This window comes from Panicum virgatum, chromosome 8K (assembly GCF_016808335.1).
Source record: "Panicum virgatum strain AP13 chromosome 8K, P.virgatum_v5, whole genome shotgun sequence".
Lineage (NCBI taxonomy): Eukaryota > Viridiplantae > Streptophyta > Magnoliopsida > Poales > Poaceae > Panicum > Panicum virgatum.
Window position 1 is genome coordinate 16,055,024 of NC_053143.1, and position 20,489 is coordinate 16,075,512.

Consider the following 20,489-nt stretch of genomic DNA (forward strand, 5'->3'; position numbering starts at 1 on the left):
GAATAAAAAGGGAGATAAGGAGTAGCCTAGGCCTAACGGGCTGGACGATATCGCCTGCCTACATGGAGATGAGACACAATAAAAGAAGAAGAAAAAACATTTTCGAGTGCTCTCGGTTCCTACAGCTCAAGGAAATTAAACGTTGCACCCTGATTACTCCGGCATGCAGGCCATAATTAAGCTCGTGCCGAAACAGCTGCTAGCGCAGCAAGATCCGTAGCTTTTTTTTTTACGCCACCTCGGCCAGACACAACGGTATGGTTTGACTGTTAATCTGTTCGGCTGACTGTGGCTGGTGGCTGGTGGCTAGTGCTGATTTGTTATGAGAGAAAAATATTACTAACTGGCTGTGGCTGGTAGTTGATGCTAGTTTGGTATGAGAGGAAAATACCGCTGCCTTTTTGCATCCAAACAGAGTGAACTAACGCCTCGCGCATGTGTGCCATTTAATGAGTCTCGTCCAATCGCAACTTGCAAGAAACAGAGCCAACAGAATATGTGCCGCCGGTGTCTAGCCCTGTCCTACACTTTCTCGTTTGGTTTTGAAGTAGCTATTGCATCTAATATTTGAATGTCAATTCGAATATTCGAAAAGTCAATTTAATATAATGCTAATTGCATAAGTTGCAATTAGAGCTTTAGATGAACCTATTAAGTATAATTAATATATGATTAGCAGATGGTTACTAGCAATTAGTGGTCAAATTATGAACTAATTAGACTTATTAAATTCGTCTCGTAATTAAGTCACAACTTATGAAATTAGTTTTTTAATAAATTTATATTTAATACTTCTAATTAGTATTTAAACATACGACGTGACTAGATTTATGATTTAAACTGAAAAAATAGCAAACGAGGCCTCGCTGGTTGTTGCTGCAGCCTGCATACCATCGACGACTTTGCCAGGTTTTCTCGGGCCTTGTTTAGTTTCCTTCAAAATTTTAAAATTTTACAAAATTTTCCATCACTTCAAATCTTTTAATACATGCATGAAGTTTTAAATATAGCTAAATAAAATAAATAATTACATAGTTTGTATATAATTTGCGAGATGATTTTTTTTAGCCTAATTAATTCATGGTGGAACAATAATTATTAAATACAAACGAAAGTGCTACAGTGTTTACACCCAAAAATTTAGGCATCTAAACAAAGCCTCAATCATATTTCAAGATCTATTTTTATGGTTTAAAGCGACAACGAAGCACGACTTGACTCAGAAAAACATAGAGACAAAAATGATAAAGGCATAATGCAGGAAGGCGCCATGACCCATCCATCATCATAGCTGGCTGGCATTGTATCTCCTTCCACATCCAGGTCAAGGTCTGCCCTGCCTTCACCCTCTCCAGCGGGATCAACCTCCATCGCTAGAAGCAGCAGGTGCGTGCAAATTTCTTCCTTGTTTAGCTCGTATGCGATGAGGCGCGTTTCAGATTCTTGTTGTTTCGAGTGAAACCGTTTTGGATTCGCCGAGTCAGATTCTGATGCTCCTCTGAGTTGCATTTGATGGGAGTCTCCTCTGTAAAAGGCTAAAAGCCCTGGTCTCAGCCTGCCAGGCTACCACAGCTAGACTCTGTATGTAGATCCACGAATCCAACCAAAGTGATACTTTTCCCCTTGCCATTTTCTGTCTTGATTTGCTGAAGATGATTTCTCTAGTGTTTGTTTGCATATCTTAGAAGAAGAAAATCATGGTTCATTCGATTTGATCTACAGGTTACGCTCCTAATATAAGTAGGTTAATTGACTTTCAAATCAGGGATATATTGTGTTTCTTTGCCTTAGGTTCTTCATTCTTGGATCCTGGATATGATCCCTCTAAGCACTTGTACATCGTACATACCAAGTCAATATGATCCTGTAGGCGTGAGATTTGAAGTATATTAAGTTCAGTAACGAATCGTAAAAGTTGTAGAACATACGATTGAATCTGGCATTTGTGGTTGTGTGGATGCATTTTCTTGGCATAGTAGAGTATAAATAAACAAAAAACCTTTTTTAGAGGAGAAGCAACAATTTCTTCTAGAACGAGGTGATGAGAAGAAAGAAATTTTGAGTGATTTGTTTTCCGGGCCCACAGTACCGACCCTTCCTCTTCTTCCCCCAACCGGGGCATCTCTCGCCGTCTTGCGCCGCCGGCGATAATGGACCCCGCGGGTCGAGCGGCCAGCCTCACGCCGCCGGTGAACTGTCAAAGATGCGCAGCCTGCACTCCCAGTGCCCCGCCTGCGGGCTGCGCAGTGGGCAGTTAGTTACTGTAACATCCCGTGAACATGGGTCCTGGCTTTTAGATCCATCCGGTTCTTGCCGTTTATTTTCTTTGTTAGCAACAATCTCTTCTGCCATCACTCTATCTTTAATCTTGATGCTTGCCTCGAGTGCATTTCATCCCTTCTTGATGCTGCAGAGTTTTGCTGACTTGAGCGCCTGGACTGCGGCCCCCCTTTTTAGTCCGCCGGCGAGTCTCCAGCAGGTGAGCGTCTAGATCTATCATAGGCATCTCCGTTTACGACAGCAGTTGAATTGAATTTTAAGATCGTAGTTTCGTGGCTTCTAGTTCTTAACCGGATGAATTTCTTGGACAATTGCAGCCCGGTTCCAAGTACATGCCTATTGTTGATGATAGCTCATTTCTTAATGTTTTGCTGATTCTTTTGGTCGTTTCAATCTTCCTTCAGTGGGACAAATCTCGTGCTTTTAGCCACATCTTGCACCAATAAAAGGATTTTGATGTTTAGAGTTTCCCTATGCAAAGTCGACTGACGCCTGTGCAATTAGACTAATTTAAAGAAGAAATAGCCTACCATCTATTTTGATAGTGTCGACTGTCGTATTTTGCAGTCAACGGATTCCATCTTTCACATTTAACTTCAGTAATATAATTTCATTTCTACCAGCTAATTGTTATGATAACTGTAGCTGAGCTACTGTACTTGATAATAGGAAAATGACTTACATAATGATTCAGGGTTTATCACATTACCGTCACTCATCCATGCATTTCCCAATATCATAAGGTATCCTACCTGTGTAGTGAACAGTTTCACTTCCTTGATAGTTAGCTATATGACAATTCCTCAAAACTGGTTTGTACGTGTATTTCCCATATATATTTAAAGAGATGCTAACAATCCTTTGAATTCTTAAGTGGACTTTATAACTGTTCAGTATGCTTTATTGGCCAGCTTGGCACTGTATTTGCCATCAGGTTTGAGCTTGCAAGTAACGCTATCCTGATTGCTTTGCATATAAAGATATATGCCCTATTTGATGCTGCAAACGTAGCAAATATGATGCCACTAATGTAGCACAACCTGGACTAGAGAATTCAAGAGATGCCATGATAGTTTTGTCCATCTTTTCAATGCTTGCCTGACCTCTATTTCATTACTCTGAAAGATATTTTGAACTGAACATTTTTCATTATACAATTTATTGATGATATTTAGGCTGATTAGCTAAACTCCTATCTGTAACGAAGGCCTCCTGAGGCGCCGGTGCGTAGTGGGGTTCTTGAGCGGGTCGATAATGTAAAGAGGGGTAGATGTAGACCTAAACTGACGTTGGATGAGTCGGTTAAGAGAGACCTTAAGGATTGGAATATCTCTAAAGAGATAGCTTTGGATAAGAGCGCTTGGAGACTAGCTATTAATGTGCCTGAACTTTGAACTTATTTCTTTCGGGTTTCATCTCTAGCCTACCCCAACTTGCTTGGGAAAAAAGGCTATGTTGTTGTTGTTGTTGTTGTTGTAATGATTTTCAGTAAAAAGGGTTCTACTTTAGAGCCTGCATTAGAGAATTATGTTAGCCACTCATTACCAATTAGATCTCAGATGATGAAGTCTGGTTATACATTTTCTGCTGTACTGACACAGTGTACTCTGTTGATTGATATGGTTCTTTTCAGTATCACAACGCCTTTGAGTTTTTGCAAAAATAAGGAAGCGAACCAGCTACATATTCACAAACTAAATTAGAATTAAATATCATAGAAGCCAATTATTTAGGAAAACTAGCAGTTATAAATGACATCATTCAAGAAAAATGCTGTCTGGACTTGCAAGTTAAACGTACATTTCAATGAAAAATTCTTTATAGGTTGTAACATGATTGTTTTCATTTTCTTCAGCAGACATGGCAGAAGCGGTACTCCTTGCTCTCACAAAGATTGGTAGCGTTTTAGCAGATGAAACTGCCAAGACCATGCTGGCCAAACTATCTGAAAAGGTTAATAATCTGAGAGATCTGGAAGACAAGATCGAGCAAATAAGGAAGCAACTGACTGCCATGAACAATGTTATACGGAAGATTGGTACGGTATACCTAACTGATGAAGTAGTCAGGGGTTGGATTGGGGAAGTGCGAAAGCTGGCCTATCGTGTTGAGGATGTAATGGACAAGTACTCATATCACACACTTCAATTGGAGGAAGAATGGTTTCTGAAGAAGTTTTTCATAAAAGGATCACACTATGTCTTGGTTTTTAGTCAAATTGCAGATGAGGTGGTCAAGATCGAAAAGGAGATCAAGAATGTTATAGAACTTAAAGAGCAGTGGTTGCAGCCATCACAGCTTGTTCCTGACCAGTTTATTGAGATGGAAAGACAACGGTCGCAAGACAGCTTCCCTCTACTCGTCAAAGATGAAGATCTTGTTGGGATTGAAGATAACAGGACAACACTAACCAAATGGCTGTACTCTGATGAGCTTGACAGCACGGTGATAACCATATCAGGTATGGGCGGACTTGGAAAAACGACCCTTGTTACAAATGTTTATGAACGTGAAAAAATCAACTTTCCTGCTCCTGCATGGATGGTTGTGTCCCAGACCTACACTATGGATGCTCTACTTAGGAAGTTACTCATGAAGGTTGGTGGTGAACAGCAGAATATTGACAAATTAGATGTGCATGATTTGAAAGAAAAAATAAAGCAAAAGCTCAAAAATAGGAAATGTTTGATTGTATTGGACGATGTCTGGGACCAAGAGGTGTACATTCAAATGTCTGATGCATTCCAAAATCTCCAGGCAAGCCGCATCATTATCACGACAAGGAAGAATCATGTGGCTGCTCTTGCTCACCCAACACGTCACCTTGATCTCCAGCCTCTGAGCAACATTCATGCATTTGATCTCTTCTGCAGAAGGACTTTTTATAACAAGAAGGACCACACATGCCCCAATGACCTTGTGGAGGTTGCTACTTCTATAGTAGATAGGTGCCAGGGATTACCACTAGCAATTGTATCAATTGCTAGCCTATTATCTTCAAGGCCACGGACGTATTACATTTGGAATCAAATGTACAGTCAGCTTCGAAGTGAGCTATCAAAAAATGATCATGTCCGAGCAATTTTGAACCTGAGCTACCATGATCTATCAGGAGACCTCAGAAATTGCTTCTTGTACTGCAGCCTCTTCCCTGAAGATTATCCAATCTCACGTGAGAGCTTGGTGAGGCTTTGGGTTGCAGAAGGCTTTGTGGTGAGCAAAGAAAACAATACATCGGAGGAGGTAGCTGAGGGAAACCTCATGGAACTAATCCACCGCAATATGCTGGTCACAATGGAAACTGATGAGCAGGGAAGGGTGAGTACATGTACAATGCATGATATTGTGCGAGATCTTGCCCTTGCTGTTGCAAAAGATGAGAGGTTTGGCACTGCAAATAATTATGGAGCAATGATACTGATGGATAACGATAAGGATGTTCGACGCCTATCATCTTATGGATGGAAAGACATTGCATCACTAAAAGTAAAACTTCCACGTCTTCGAACTCTAGTGTCACTTGGAACAATTTCATCCTCCCCAGACATGTTATTGTCAATTTTGTGTGAATCCAGTTACCTAACTGTTCTCGAGCTACAAGATTCTGAAATTACTGAAGTGCCAGCATCTATAGGGACTCTGTTCAACTTACGTTACATTGGCTTGCGCCGTACCAAGGTCAGGTCACTCCCTGATTCTGTTGAGAAGCTCTTGAACCTCCAGACTCTAGACATCAAGCAAACAAAAATAGAGAGACTGCCACGAGGGATCTCTAAGATTAAGAAGCTGCGACACCTTTTAGCTGACAGATATGCTGATGAGAAGCAGTCGCAATTTCGGTACTTCATTGGAATGCAAGCACCTAAAGATCTGTCGAACTTGGAAGAACTGCAGACTCTTGAGACTGTGGAAGCCAGCAAGGATTTGGCTCAACAGCTGAAGAAACTGATGCAGCTAAGGACTGTGTGGATTGACAACATTTGTGCTCTTGATTGTGCAAATATATTTGCCGCCCTATCAAATATGCCACTACTTTCCAGCTTGCTTCTTTCTGCAAAGGATGAAAATGAGGCACTTTGCTTTGATGCTCTCAAACCAATGTCGACAGAACTTCATAGGTTGATTATCAGAGGGCAATGGGCTAAGGGAACCCTGCAGTGCCCGATATTTCAAGGCCATGGGAGACATCTCAGGTATTTAGCTCTAAGTTGGTGTGAACTTGGGGAAGATCCACTGGAGATGCTCGCACCACACTTGCCAAACCTCACAAACCTGAGACTTAACAACATTCGTAGTGCAAAGACTTTGGTTCTTCCTGAAGGATCATTTCCCCACCTTAAGATGCTTGTGTTGAAGCACATGCCTAATGTCAACCAGCTGGTGATAGGAAAAGGCGCCCTCCCTTGCATTGAAGGTCTGTACATTGTGTCCCTGGTGGAGCTAGATAAGGTCCCTCAAGGCATCGAATTGCTTCGCTCCCTGAAGAAGCTCTGGCTAGTGAACCTGCACAGGGGCTTTCTACCTCAGTGGAACAAGAGCGAGATGCACCATAAGATGCAGCATGTCATAGAGATTCGTGTTTAGGCGCGGTGGATTGGTTCCTTCTGCATTACTGTTCTTCTATGGATCTAGCACTGGCAACCGTCAACAACATACTGTTACTGAGTCATTGACATCTTCGGCAGGGCTCCACATTTCAATCTGAATCAATTAACTGGTGACTGTAGCACTGCTTAAAACTTGTGAAATTTTTATATTTGTCTTTGGGAAGCTCGCCCAAGTATTTGTGCTGCTTATTCAGTTGTTATCTGCTTGATTTTATTGCAAGAACAAGTGCCATTTGAATTTGACTTGATTTTGTCTATAATGCATTCGTTATTTTCATCTCCATGCTATGGGGAATCTCTCAATTTTCGAGACACGACTTTCAGTGAGTTTGGGTAACGGGAAAATTTGTCCTACAGAATCGAAAGATCACGACTCCCAAATACCGCCGAGTGGAGGGGGTGCCAGCGCCGTGCGGCAATCTTCAAGACGGCTAGAAGTCGACGGCTCGCAGATGCAGGCGGTGGTTGCAACTGCAGGCTGCAAATGGCGACTGGCGGCAATGGCGTGATGTTTCCGTGGCTTGCAACAGTACGGTAGGCATAGGCGACGATGGTTTTGCTCATTTTTATTAATACAGCATCTGCATATACCAAATTCTGATCATCCATTCAGGGAATAACTCTGAGTAAGCACTTTATAAAGTGGAGGATAGTGTCCCTTGTCTAGACCCTTAACTGCCTCGATAGGAACAGCAACAAAAAGAAGAAATCAGTAATCATATGACGATAGATCAATCACAGTAAAAAGAAAGAGCATGCGTTCACCTACTCCCTCTGTCTAAAAAACAAGTCACTCTAGAATTCAAAATCAATTCAAAAAATAAGTCATCTTACTCTATTAAGAAAGTGCATGTGCATGAAAAAATGAATTAGTGCTAAATATGGATAATAAATAGGAACAATTAATTAGGTCATTTTACCTTGTTAATTTTTCCTCTGCTTCTTTAGGAAACGGCGAGGGTTCGGCACCAAATGTTGCTAAGGCCTTCTGGAATTCTTCTCGGATGGCAGCACTCTTAGCAACAATCTCATGAGACGCCACTACCCAGGTCTCACGGTCCTCCTCATCTTCCTTCTCCAACTTCGAGATAAGTTCATTCTTTTTCTCGACATCAACCTTAAGCTGGCGAACCTCCGTTTGAAGGTTCACGATCTTTGTGTTATCACGGTCGATAGTACCCCGAAGGTTGTCAAGAACACCTTCGTCCAATTCGATTTTCTCCTGCATTTTCTGAATAACATCCTCCTGCTCGGTCACTTTCTCATTGAGAAGGTCATTCCGAGACTTCAGAGAATTGTGAAGGTTCTCCAAAGCCTCATTCTCCTTTTTAAGCCTCCCATTCTCTTCCAACCGAAGGTTATCAGATGACCTAGCCAAGAACTTGGTCTCATCTCTCTTTGCGCCACTCACAGTCGCGCAGCTTGCCAAGAGAGCCTGCACAAAGTCAAATTTACCAAACGCCTTTCCTCAAAATCCCCAAATCAGAAACAGGAACAACTTGCGTACCTTCAGGCACAAGGACACAATAATTCTTCCAAGGTCCTCTGTACCATACACGCCCAAGCTCTTCACGAAACCTGCAAAAAATTCAAACATTCATCAGAGTGATGCTCAACTCCTAATGGGCCAGAGGACCTTAAAACAAAACACTCACCTTCGGAGTAGAAACTTTCAACATCCTCAGGACAGGCCGGTTGAACTCCAAGCCCCCCCTGGGCAGAAGTCTCGGCGCCCGCCGGACCCAACTCTAACAACTCTCCAAGCACTGAAACCATATTTGCAACATCTACTTCAATGGCATAACGAAAATACGTGTCAATATCAGGACCCTAAAAAGCAAGGCGGCGAGGGATCAAAGAAGTACCTAGCTAAGAAAATCTGTTGGAAGCTTCGGCCGCAGAAGCCATGGTCATGTCACCGACCTCTCAACGCTCCTCTCCCTTGTTGCCAGGAGGGGATGCCCTCGGCTCTTCCGAAGCTCCAAAAACGCCAATGTTTTCAACGGCAACATCGGGAGTATCTTCCCCGATATCAACCTCTCCTCATCAGCCTTCTTGTCATCATCCCCAACATTACCCCCCCCCTTAGGAGAATCCTTTAGGGAAGCCATCGGCGACTCCTCGTCGCTATCATCATCGAGTAAGTTAATCATTCGAAGAGGATCGTTCGACCTCTTATGAATGTCGATGAGTACCGAACCAACTTGTCCGACTCTGCACGAAAGGAACCAAATTGATCAAGATAAAGATCAACCCTTCTCCCTGGATGCAGATGCCAAGGAATACTGCACTCTGTCACATGAAGCTCCTTCATGAAAGCATCGCCACCCATATCGTCTTTAGCAATAGAAAAAGAATAACCACTGGGATAAAGACCTTTCTTCTTCTATTCCTCAGCCTTGCCCGCGAAGATCATGGAGCCAGGAGCCCATGGAGGCTTCTCAGAGGTTCCCTTGGCCACATGGCCTCCACCAGAGATAGCCTCGGATAGGCGCGAAACCTTCACAATGACAACCTTCGCGAACCGGCTCCCACTAGCCTTAGGGATAGCCTTCTTACTCCTCTTGGAAGCTGGCTCATCGCTGACCTTCGCAGAAGAGGCCGAAGTCCCAGAACCTCTTCCTCTCTTCCCGTGCGGAGCTTCGCGAGGACCGTAGGCAACCTTCATCTCGAAAAAATAGCGATTCACACTGACTTGCTCCGGACAGCACTCAACAAAAGAATCGTGCTCCTTAAGAGTGTAGGGGACCACAAGGACAACAGCCTCCTGCTCAACTTCCTCAACAATCAAATCATCAAAAATACCTTTTGGCTTCTTTAAACCAAACTTAGGGAACGACAACTTGTCTTTCAAACCACTGATCTCAAGCTTTGCAAAAGACCCTGGCAACCATCCACTGGACAAAGGCCAAATCTTAGCAGCCATAAATTCTTCAACCACATCGCCGCCGCTAATAACACCCATCGCAGAGGCAAAAGCAGCACAACAATCTTTGTAACCAGGCACCTGTCAGACCCGGGACCACGGGACTGCTCATAGGCATAGAATGTTCTAGAATAAGGGGTAGAACGCGGTCTGCTCCTCATTGCCCTGTATCTACTCGGACAGTAGTAAAACTAGCTGGAGTACAAGGAAACTACCCGACCCACTCGGAGTGGGACTCCTAACGTACCCGGCTAGGACTTTCCATGTAACCCTATCCCCTCAAGGTATATAAGGGCGGGCAGGGACCCCTCCAAAAGATCGAACAATACCAGAGAGAATACAAACCACCACACAGGACGTAGGGTATTACGCTCCGGCAGCACAAACCTGTCTAAATCCTTGTGTTCCTTGCACCATCGCATTCTGATCTCGGCGAGTCCCTACTCATAACCACTCTCCTCGGGATACCCCTCGGAGAACCCGACGATAAAACACCGACAGCTAGTGCCCACCGTGGGGCCCTTCGCCAAAGATCATCAGAAGGATTCTATGGCATCCTTCAACTTCGGTTTTCCGCCGATCGACGCCGGAACCACCTTCGTCTTCAGATCGTGGGTCTGCATCGCCAACGGATCAGGAGGTTTCTCTAGCCACCTGATCAACGTCACGAGTACGAAGGCTCCCCAGCAAGAACAACTCGGTGGAATCACTTCCGTCGAAATCCTTCTTCCTGGAATCGTCAAGGAAATCAAAAACTTGTCCTTGTTGGACCCGACACCTACTCGTTTTCCTTTCGGACTGAAGAATTCGGCCATGTCGTATTCTTGCACCCTTCCGCCAATCGGATTGGACTGGGACTCGGACTCTTCCCCTGTTCGACTCCTACTTGAACTCAGACGACGACTTCGACTTCGACTCGGATTCACTCAGTTGCCAAAACCTAACCATCCTGGCCACACCGCAAAACCGAGTCGTCTACTGGAAGAACTCTGAATCCGCTGATGCCGTCAACAATGCTCGGCTGATAGCCTGCCTACGGGATTTACCTTACCAACCAGGCAGACCTCTCTCTCCAATCAGAGGAGAAGAAATTGGCGATACTGCTCTTGTCGATTATAGCACAACACACTTGACTCCAGACAGACAGGTGTACGTCTCACTACACAGAGGAGAAAGTGCACTTGGCTCTCGGGATGAACAATACGCCAATGAGAGTCTAGACCAAATATCAGACGATGAGCTATTAGTCAACGCCCCGCAAGACGAATCCCAGCAAGATAGAGAAAGCCGGCGATAATGCAACCGCTGCCGCTCCACTCGCAGAAAAAATGCGACTGCTCGGGCTCAACGCGCTCTAGCTCCGCACGGACCGCAAAACCTGCGACAGGACCTGGACGAAGTAGCAGACTATGCTTTCGACAGTCCTTTGATCAACCTAGCTGAGGCAGCTATATTAATGCAAGCCTTACCAGACACTCCTCAGAACTGTGAAATTCAACGCTTGACCAGAGACGCCTTGCGTCAGATTGGAAGACAGAATCCAGCTCCGTCTGTTTCCCACAACAGTCGAACTCCCGCTAAACAGAAGGACCACCAGGAAGCAAATCGAGGTAACAACCCGCGTGGCCAGCCCCGGCCTAGGTTTCAAGATGAGAGCCATCACGCCGGTCCTTCAAGAAATCATGACCAGGATGATGCACGTGATTTCATCAATGCTAAGCGCTATGGACGACATACGGATGAAACTGATCGGTTCCCGGCCTTCAGTCAAAATATAAACTATGTTGAGTACCCGACTGGTTTCAATCCGGTCAACATGCAGAATTTGAGAACATATGACAGCAAATAGGATCCCCGTCAGTGGTTACGCATCTACTCGACTGCCATCGAGGTAGCAGGAGGAACGAATTCTACCAAGGTCATATACTTCCCGATGGCCCTAGAGTCTGCCCCTCTCACATGGCTCGGGAGTTTAAGACACGACTCAATCCACTCGTGGGAAGATTTGAAAAAGATTTTCATCGACAACTTCTAAGGTTCCATCCATCGTCCAGCTACTCGCCATGACCTACGTCTATTCAAGCAAGAGCGTGGAGAGGCACTAAGATCATACATAAAAAGGTTCTTCGGCACGTGAGCCACCATTGCCAACATAGCAGATGACGATGTGATCGACTGCTTCCACAACGGCCTCGCTACGCAACAACTATACCGAGATTTCGGAAGGAACAGACCCCGTTCAGTGGTCGTACTGTGAGATATGATGCTTGGATGGGCCGATCTAGAAGAACAAGAACACGATCGCTTCATCCGCCGTGAAGACAACCAGAAATGCAATGGGGATTCGCGATCAGACAAAGGCCAGCACAACTTCGAAAAGAAGCGGAAGCCAGAAGAAACTGTAGCAACAATGGATCGGGGCCAGCGAATCAAGAAGGGAAATCAGTAAGATGATTTCCAAAAACTACTCGCAAGATCTTGTCCCCTACATCCTAAAGGAAGGCACACGATCCTTGAGTGCGTAAACCTTCGCAAGTCTCTCCAAGAACGTCAACTGGAAGAAGACAAGAAAAAGAAAGACAAGAAAGACAACGAGGATGGCGATAAAGACGAGACCATGGGTTTCCAACTGCCTACCAACAGGGTAAACATGATCTATGGAGGAGACTCTTCCTTCAACAGGAGAAGCCAGAAACTGGTTTGGCGGGAAATTCTAAAGATGGAACCAGCCATTCAGAAACCACTGAAACACAGCGAGACACCAATAACTTTCTCAAGGGAAGATCAATGGACTAGCTTTTCCGAACCCGAAAAATTTCCAGTGGTGATAGGTTCCATCCTCACTCGAGTACTCATAGATGGGGGCAGCGGCCTAAACCTCATCTTTATGAGTACAATCTCCAAGATGGGACTCGACATTTCTGACAAACTGAAACCAAGCAAAGCACCTTTCTACGGCATCGTGCCAGGGAACGCTTCCTTCCCAGTTGGAACTGTAGTGCTTCCAGTCACTTTCGGTACACCAAACAACTACCGAATAGAACTCATGAAGTTTGAGGTGGCAGACTTCAAGTTTTCGTACCACGCCATACTCGAACGGCCGGCCTTAGCCAAATTCATGGCAGTTCCCCACTATGTCTACCTACTGCTGAAAATGCCCGGAAAAACAGGAGTTCTCACCTTCCGCGGAGACCTTCGGAAGTCTTTCGAATGTGAAAAATAAGCCATAACCTACGCTTCCTCCAACCGACTACCAGATACTGCAGGAGAAGTACTCGCAACAACTTAGCAGTACTCAGCATCAGGGATAGAAATCCCTACAAAGAAGACAAATCGATCTGCTCCAAAGCCACCCGACAACATTGGGGTCAAGGCAATTCAGCTACAAGAAGGTGACCTGTCAAAAACAGCCCTGATCGGGACAGGGCTCACTGACAACTAGGAAAGCGCGCTCGTCAACTTCCTTAGGGCCAACCGCGACGTATTCGCATGGAAGCCAGCCGATATGCCCGGTGTCCCGAAGGAGTTGATCGAGCATTCCCTAAATGTCAACCCTACTACTGTTCCCAAGAAACAGCGGCTACGAAGATTCTCAGCAAAGAAGAGAGAAGCCATCAAGAAAGAACTCGCCAAACTACTCGTGGCCGTGTTCATCAAGGAAGTTTACCATCCCGAGTGGCTGGCGAATCCTGTCCTCGTTCTTAAAAAGAACAACAACGAGTGAAGGATGTGCGTCGACTACACCGACCTCAACAAGCACTGCCCAAAAGATCCCTTCGGACTCCCTCGAATCAATCAAGTCATCGACTCGACGGCAGGCTGCGTCCTATTATCCTTCCTGGACTGCTACTCGGGCTACCATCAAATTGCTCTCAAGGAAGAAGATCAGATAAAGACTGCGTTCATCACTCCATTTGGTGCATACGCCTACAAAACCATGTCCTTCGGACTGAAGAACGCTGGAGCAACTTATCAGCGCGCCATACAGTTGTGCTTCACCAACCAGCTCCATCGCAACGTCGAAGCCTACGTCGATGATGTGGTCGTGAAAACAAAGGAATTTGATTCCTTTATCCCTGAGCTAGAAGAAACCTTCAATAGTTTGCGAAGCTTCAGGTGGAAATTGAACCCAACTAAGTGTGTTTTCGGTGTACCATCCGGAAAACTACTCGGCTTCATTGTCAGCCACAGAGGAATTGAAGCAAATCTAGAAAAGATTAACGCAATCATGAACATGGAAGCTCCGGCCTCCATCAAAGACGTTCAAAAGCTCACTGGATGCATGGCTGCCTTGAATAGATTTCTGTCGAGACTCGGCGAAAGGGGACTCCCTTTCTTCAAACTACTGAAGAAACAAGACAAATTCAAATGGTCCCAAGAAGCAGACAAAGCACTCGAAGACCTGAAACAGCACCTCCAGTCACCTCCTATCCTAACGGCTCGAATGCCAGGAGAGGAGATGCTACTTTACATCGCAGCTACCACACACGTTTTCAGCACATCAATCGTGGTAGAATGAAACGAAGAAGGCCACGCCTATGGCGTCCAAAGACAAGTCTACTTCATAATTGAAGTACTCTCTAAATCAAAGGTGCGATACCCACCAATTCAGAAACTACTCTACGAGATACTGATCACCTCAAGGAAGCTGCGACATTACTTCGACGAGTACAAGATATCAGTCGTCACGGACTTCCCACTGGGTGACATCTTACGCAACCGAGACGAGACCGGTCGCATCTCAAAATGGGCAGTTGAACTAGGAGCACTCGAGCTAAAATTCACGCCAAGAATAGCAATCAAGTCTCAAGCCCTAGTCGACTTCCTAGCTGAGTGGAGAGAAAAACAAATACCCGCTCCACCGTCCGTCTTAGACCACGGGACCATGTACTTTGACGGATCACTAAAGTTGGGTGGAGGAGGAGCAGGCGTACTCTTCATCTCTCCAAAAGGCGAGCAACTCAAATATGTCTTCCAAATCCTCTTCGAAGTGTCCAACAACAAAGCAGAATATGAAGCTCTCCTACACGGCCTCCGACTGGCCATTTCACTCGGCATCAAGTGACTACACGTCTACGGAGACTCCCTCCTTGTGGTCCAGCAAGTAAACAAAGAGTGGGAAATTAACAAAGAAACCATGGACGCCTATGTTGCAGAGATCAGGAACTTGAAAACAAGTTTTCAGGATTAGAAATCCACCACGTCGTCCGCGACAACAATGTGGCAGTAGACGTCCTTTCAAAACTCGGCTCCGACCGAGCGGAAGTCCCTCCAGGAATCTTCGTCCATGAGCTTCATCACCCCTCAATCAATATTTCCACCCCAATGGAAGTCGACCTAGTTCCCCAAGAAACTAGTCGAGAGGTAATGATGGTCGAAGCTGATTGGCGCACTACGTTTATCGACTGCATCAAGGACAATGTACTCCCACCGGGAATCAAAAAAGACGACGCCGAACCAGTATGCATCATACGTCGCAGCAAGAATTACGTCCTTGTTGACAACAAACTCTAAAAGCGAGGCGCAGGATCAGGAATCCTCATGAAATGCGTCACAACAGAAGAAGGAAAAGGAATCCTACAGGAAGCTCATGAAGGCACATGTGGAAACCACGCGGCTTCACGCACGCTGGTCGGCAAAGTCTTCAGATCAGGATTCTACTGGCCCACAGCATTATCAGATACAGAACTACTCGGCAAACGATGCCCAGGATGCCAATACTTCACCAAATAGAGTCACTTGCCTGCTCACAACTTGATAACCATACCTCCATCGTGGCCGTTCGCTTGCTAGAGCCTTGACATGATAGGACCACTCCCAACAGCGCCAGGAGGCTTCACACGCGATCTTCTGAACCTTGTTCGCCTTCTGGGGTGAAATGAGCAGCAACCACTCTGAGCAGTATACACCTGTTCATCATCTTCAAAGGTAACCTTCCGACCCTGTGGATTCATCTCGTAAATCCTACAAAAGGCATCCACATTTACCGGTCCCCCGAAGGTCTTGACTGCCTAGAAAAACTTTGACAAGTCCGAATTCTCAGGATCTATCTTTTTAGCCGTGTACTTCACACGAGCCATTCCTAAGCAAGTAAAACTATCAAATCCAAGGCCTCCAAGAAAAACAGGAGAGAAGAAAAAACTAATAATAAAGCAAAAAAGAAAACAAACTTACAAGAGACAATGAGAACAGCCCGAAGGCGCGAGACGGCTACTTTCACTTCGTGAAGGAGGGGGGCAAATCAGCAATTGCCGCATGTCTAAACCAGACAAGCTTGCGAAGGTTCACCAAAACCATGAGCGTGAAAGGTGAACCCCCCCTCCCCCCGCCGCCTTTTATAGGGAGGTGAAATCCACAGTGAATCACAACAGTAAAATCGAGGAGAAGTTCAAACGACGGCTAACCAGATCGCGACGTGTGTGAACAAAAACCTTCAACTCGTGCCAACCTCCGACTTTCGGGGGAGACATTTTAGGCTACAAATAAAGCAATCCTTCTTCTTTCGAGGGTTCGGCCAATCGGAGCCAGCCCTCGCCCACGAGGGGCTACTGTTGGGGATTGCCCCTACAAAGGTGGCACTCCCCGAAGGTTCACCGAAGGTTGGCGGTCAAAACTTATAATGCAGACAATTCTATTCTATGTGAATCGCAGGATAAAAAGAAAGAGGAACCTTCGGATTGATGATCCAAATGTTGGGATGGCGAAGCTCCGCCTCACGCTCAATGCCCACAGGCGGCGAACTGGGAAGCTGGCAGGAGGAACCTTCGGCCGGTGATCCGAAGGTCCAAGGGCGAAGCCTTCCCTCGCTCCGAAGACCACCATAGGAGCAGGGACCGAAGCTCAGGGCCGAAGGTTGGGAAGAAGACCTTGTGGGACACGTGATTTCAGGTAGAAGTGTGTAAGTCGGATATTCCAACCTAGAGAAATTACTAAATACTCCTGCTGTAATCTCTGAACCTCCGGAAAAGACGGAGGGGCTTTTTGGGAACGAAGTAATAAGGTAGGAGGTATAAATAGCCCCTACCGGGACACTGTAAATGGTTGAACTTTTCTGGAATTATAGTACAATTATAATTGTGCCATTGTTCCTTTTGTTCTTCACCTTCTGTTTATTTCCCTCTGTTTGGTGATCACAAGCTAGATCCCAACAAAAAATAGGACTACTGTTGGAGAAAGAGATTTTTTCTATGCCCAAAATCTTTTAGGGAGTTCTCAATCTGAGATTTAGGAGTAGATATATTGGGAACTTTTAGAGATGCTCGACCCGGCTGGTATATAGAATGCACGGTCGACACCCTTGGCATATCACTGCTTAGAACTTTCCAGTTTCTGTTACTGACGCTTTGATCAGTCTTGAAGTTGAGATGTCAATTCCCCAAACAAATACTTAATCGAGTGATCATATTTCATCTGAAGATTTGAGAATACGTAAGGAGGCGCGTGCTTATGGGACATCAGAAAATTTTCCTCGGGCAAGCAGGCTTGGCCTCCACTGAGGTCCGCAGCTGCGGTTACCATCGATTCAATTTGGGTGACTGGTCAGCAGTTTGTTGATGGTGGTAGAAGGCTGAGGGAAGAGAGGACATATGGTCTTGTGGAAAGAGAAAGCCGAGCCTGGATCCTGGAAATATGTTGGATTCGTTTTATTCTGATTCTGATCTCGTATGTCCATATTTAATTTGAAAGATCACAAAAGATTCCACACCAATTCACAGTGACAGGGTCAATAGAGAGGAGAGAAGAGTGCTTCAACAATACAGTGCCAAATCTAATTAGAAAGATAAGTAAAGTGGCAGTTACGTTGTTGCGAGGAAGAGCTAATATATATTTTTTTTTAAAAAGTAGATATTTGTTCAGAAGAAAATTCATGTCATCTTCTGATCATAGAGCAGGTTCTACTTCATCTTGGATATTGATCTCTCCTTGGAAAGAACATTTCTCATCGCTCCTGGGAAGTGGAGGCCTGGAATTTCATATAGGATGTTAGCACCGCAGAAGAATAGCACATAAACTCTGTGATTCTACTGGTATTAGGCATTTAAGTAAAAGATGAAGCTGTATTTAAAATCGATGGTAAAAAGTTTTGATAGAATCTGGTTTGAAACGTAAAGAAGGAATGTCATTGCACGTCAAAAAAATTTAACAAGATGGAAAACATTTAGACACTGCGTTAACATGTGTCTTGGCTTTGCTCTTGGCTTCTCTAGAAATACTCAGTGTAACCAACGAATTTTTTTTTCTGGTTTAGTTTTCAGCCTTGGAAGAAAAAGAGGTGAAATATTTCTTAAATACATAAGACAACATAATAAAATTAGACGATCTGAACACAGGTCATTGATCTGACGATGTCTGAAATTTTTTTCATACCTGGTCAAAAATTGGTACACGTTTCCCATTGAGCTTCTCAACAATATCAACTATGGAAGGCCTTTTGTTCCGTTCAGCCTCCACACACTTCAGCCCAATTAGAATGCATGCATTTACTTGCTGCAGGCCATTTGAATCTAGTGATGGGTACTTGTGTATTATTTGCTCATTTGTGTTCCAATTTTGATGTACCTGAAGAGTTGGATTTAATCCTTATTGAGAATGTATTAACTGAATACATGGAAACATTCTAAAAGCTGATGTTTCGAATTTCCAGTCATCAAGTAATGCTGTCTTACATTGCTAACAAAGTTTCTTGCAGATCTGTCTTCAGAATATCCACAGTTCTTCTCTCCAGTCGTGATCTCAAGAATAAGCATGCCTAAACTATATATGTCTGACATGGTGGAGATTTCACCTCTGTATAGATATTCTGGAGCCATGTACCCACTGCAAGAGTTTATCAAAGAATCAAACACACTTTAATTTATACCAATTGGAAGGAATAATCATACTTTGCAGTTTGTTTCGGCTTACTTATATCCCTTAACGTTGACTGTGTACATCCTGGTCTGCTCTTGGCCAAAGAGTCTTGAGAGACCAAAATCGGCAATCTTTGGCACCCAGTTATCATCCAACCATATTGAGCTAGGCACAAGGTTCATATGAACAAGGGGCCCATCCAATTCCTTGTGAAGGAAATGTAAACCTTCGCAGATCCCCTTAATTATTTTGAACCGTGTGTCCCAGTTTAGTGACGTCGTGTCCGCTGAAGAAATAAGAAGTAAAGATCATAGGTATTCTAAGATAATATTGTGCAAAAGTGTGTACTGCTTACATTAGTGGCAATAAAACGAACATAAAAAATAAGAATCATGATGTATCACACATTTGTTTACAGCTCAAGTATGAATAGTACAGACAGAAGACAAATGTGTGGGATAGGGCATTGCATACCATAAAGATGCTTGTCAAGACTTCCCTTTGGTAGATATTTGTAGCAAAGACAGCTTTCGATCACGTCTACTATCACATATCTCCCATTATGCTGAACTACTTTCTTCTGCCCTTCGTGGCAGAAGCTAACCAGCTCTACTACATTTCTGTGCTTGAGTGCCATAAGATTTGTAACCTCAGTTTCAAATGTTTTGCCAGCCGGCACTGGTGAGTTCTCAGCAAGCCTCTTCACAGCAATCATGCGGTTCCCTTCTGTCTCTGGAAGAACACCCTGTTAATTTAACCTCCTCCATGGACCATTAGTACAAGGGTTTTGTATCGAAGAATTTGATGTTTAAATGTAAGGGCCTAATCATTTACCTTGTAAACAATTCCAAATACAGAGCGGCCAAGTTCTCGCTCAGAAGAAAAATCGGCGGTAATTTCCTTCATAAAGGTCGCTGGTAGGTTTGTCGGTAATGTACTCGCAAGACTCTCCTGGGTCTGCAGGCTCGTCATTTCTGATGATTGGAGTAGCTATGGATATGAACTGCTACAAATCGAGGCTTCTACTGTACCCAAACAAGCAAGAAAGTTTTCTTAACTACACATGCATACATATAGCAAGATCATGATTGTTCTTAAAACATTAGAAATCAACCACGCTTCTTTTCTTTTCGATTCATGAAGGCGTAACACTGAATAGCACAAGTATGATTGTACCAAGTGAAAATAACTTGAGAAATAAACAGATTATTAGAAGCACTGACCTGGAGAAGAAATCTTGAAGGATCCTAGCTGCAGGGATGGATCTTGGAGAAGGAGCGTACAGGGGGATAAGGGTGTGAGATGAGTGCCTCCATTATTGCTCCAAAGAATATAAAGAAGCAGACAGGTTAGGGACGGACCAACCGCGTGAAGCAAAGACAAGTTGACCTGACCAAAGCTTGCCCTGACCCATGAAATTCTGACAGCGTGTGGTCACGCGCTTGGAAAAAGCTGGGCAAGTACTATGGAACTTCCATTGCTATGCACACTCATCTGAACATCCCCCGTGAGGGCACAGAGAAAGGCATTTGCAAAATGCACGCCTGTTCAGCGAAAAGTATGGTGATACACGTTGCAGGCGGCTGATTAGTTAGCGCTAGAACAGAGGAAGTGTCTTTATCAAGCCTGTACTTGAAAAATATAAGAGGGAATATTTTGAGAGAAGCCGCATATCAATATTTCCCAAGTGGATAACACCCATTAAGATTTTTAGAGATGGTATTATATACTGTAGACACCAATGTTCAGCAAAACGTGAAACGGTAGTCCTTCGGTCACCCCTCCAGTAGCGAGTAGGCCGTGTACACGTCGTGTACGCGTTTTTG

General features: G+C 44.5%; 3 protein-coding genes across 12 annotated transcripts; 1 reads left to right on the forward strand and 2 right to left on the reverse strand.

Moving 5' to 3' along the window:
- The first annotated feature begins 1,229 nt into the window (after positions 1 to 1,229).
- Positions 1,230 to 7,147, forward strand: LOC120644052 (disease resistance protein RPM1-like). Of its 7 annotated transcripts, none has more exons than XM_039920594.1 (3): positions 1,234 to 1,386; positions 2,414 to 2,479; positions 4,136 to 7,147. In XM_039920594.1, the coding sequence occupies exon 3, from the start codon at positions 4,141 to 4,143 to the stop codon at positions 6,862 to 6,864; it is 2,724 nt and encodes a 907-aa protein (XP_039776528.1). In that variant the 5' UTR covers positions 1,234 to 1,386; positions 2,414 to 2,479; positions 4,136 to 4,140; the 3' UTR covers positions 6,865 to 7,147. The 7 variants fall into 7 exon arrangements, with proteins under 7 accessions (XP_039776527.1, XP_039776530.1, XP_039776528.1 ...); XM_039920597.1 differs by having other exon boundaries at positions 4,139 to 7,147; XM_039920593.1 differs by lacking the exon at positions 2,414 to 2,479 and having other exon boundaries at positions 1,230 to 1,386.
- A 481-nt stretch (positions 7,148 to 7,628) lies between these two features.
- On the reverse strand, positions 7,629 to 8,668 carry LOC120644053 (MAR-binding filament-like protein 1-1). Its single transcript, XM_039920601.1, has 3 exons — positions 8,543 to 8,668; positions 8,395 to 8,465; positions 7,629 to 8,322 (listed from the first exon to the last, which is right to left on the reverse strand). The coding sequence occupies exons 1-3, from the start codon at positions 8,661 to 8,663 to the stop codon at positions 7,804 to 7,806; spliced, it is 711 nt and encodes a 236-aa protein (XP_039776535.1). The 5' UTR covers positions 8,664 to 8,668; the 3' UTR covers positions 7,629 to 7,803.
- An 8,767-nt stretch (positions 8,669 to 17,435) lies between these two features.
- On the reverse strand, positions 17,436 to 20,053 carry LOC120644054 (cysteine-rich receptor-like protein kinase 19). 4 transcript variants are annotated; one of them, XM_039920602.1, is made up of 7 exons: positions 19,887 to 20,053; positions 19,498 to 19,688; positions 19,138 to 19,408; positions 18,718 to 18,949; positions 18,480 to 18,630; positions 18,181 to 18,372; positions 17,436 to 17,776 (listed from the first exon to the last, which is right to left on the reverse strand). In XM_039920602.1, the coding sequence occupies exons 2-7, from the start codon at positions 19,633 to 19,635 to the stop codon at positions 17,753 to 17,755; spliced, it is 1,008 nt and encodes a 335-aa protein (XP_039776536.1). In that variant the 5' UTR covers positions 19,636 to 19,688; positions 19,887 to 20,053; the 3' UTR covers positions 17,436 to 17,752. The 4 variants fall into 4 exon arrangements, with proteins under 4 accessions (XP_039776536.1, XP_039776537.1, XP_039776540.1 ...); XM_039920603.1 differs by having other exon boundaries at positions 19,498 to 19,685; positions 19,887 to 20,031; XM_039920606.1 differs by having other exon boundaries at positions 19,138 to 19,395; positions 19,887 to 19,990.
- Positions 20,054 to 20,489: the final 436 nt, after the last annotated feature.

What these genes read in the sequence shown, in the direction of transcription:
- LOC120644052 (XM_039920593.1), top strand. Translation starts at nt 4,141, where the DNA reads ATGGCAGAAGCGGTACTCCTTGCTCTCACAAAGATTGGTAGCGTTTTA.
- LOC120644053 (XM_039920601.1), bottom strand. Translation starts at nt 8,663, where the DNA reads ATGGTTTCAGTGCTTGGAGAGTTGTTAGAGTTGGGTCCGGCGGGCGCC. An exon ending in TGAAAGTTTCTACTCCGAAG is followed by an intron (nt 8,466 to 8,542) that starts GTGAGTGTTTTG and finishes AATTTTTTGCAG; the next exon opens with GTTTCGTGAAGAGCTTGGGC. An exon ending in TTGTGTCCTTGTGCCTGAAG is followed by an intron (nt 8,323 to 8,394) that starts GTACGCAAGTTG and finishes GACTTTGTGCAG; the next exon opens with GCTCTCTTGGCAAGCTGCGC.
- LOC120644054 (XM_039920602.1), bottom strand. Translation starts at nt 19,635, where the DNA reads ATGACGAGCCTGCAGACCCAGGAGAGTCTTGCGAGTACATTACCGACA. An exon ending in CAAGAAACTTTGTTAGCAAT is followed by an intron (nt 18,373 to 18,479) that starts GTAAGACAGCAT and finishes CCAACTCTTCAG; the next exon opens with GTACATCAAAATTGGAACAC. An exon ending in GTGTACCAATTTTTGACCAG is followed by an intron (nt 17,777 to 18,180) that starts GTATGAAAAAAA and finishes ATGAAATTCCAG; the next exon opens with GCCTCCACTTCCCAGGAGCG.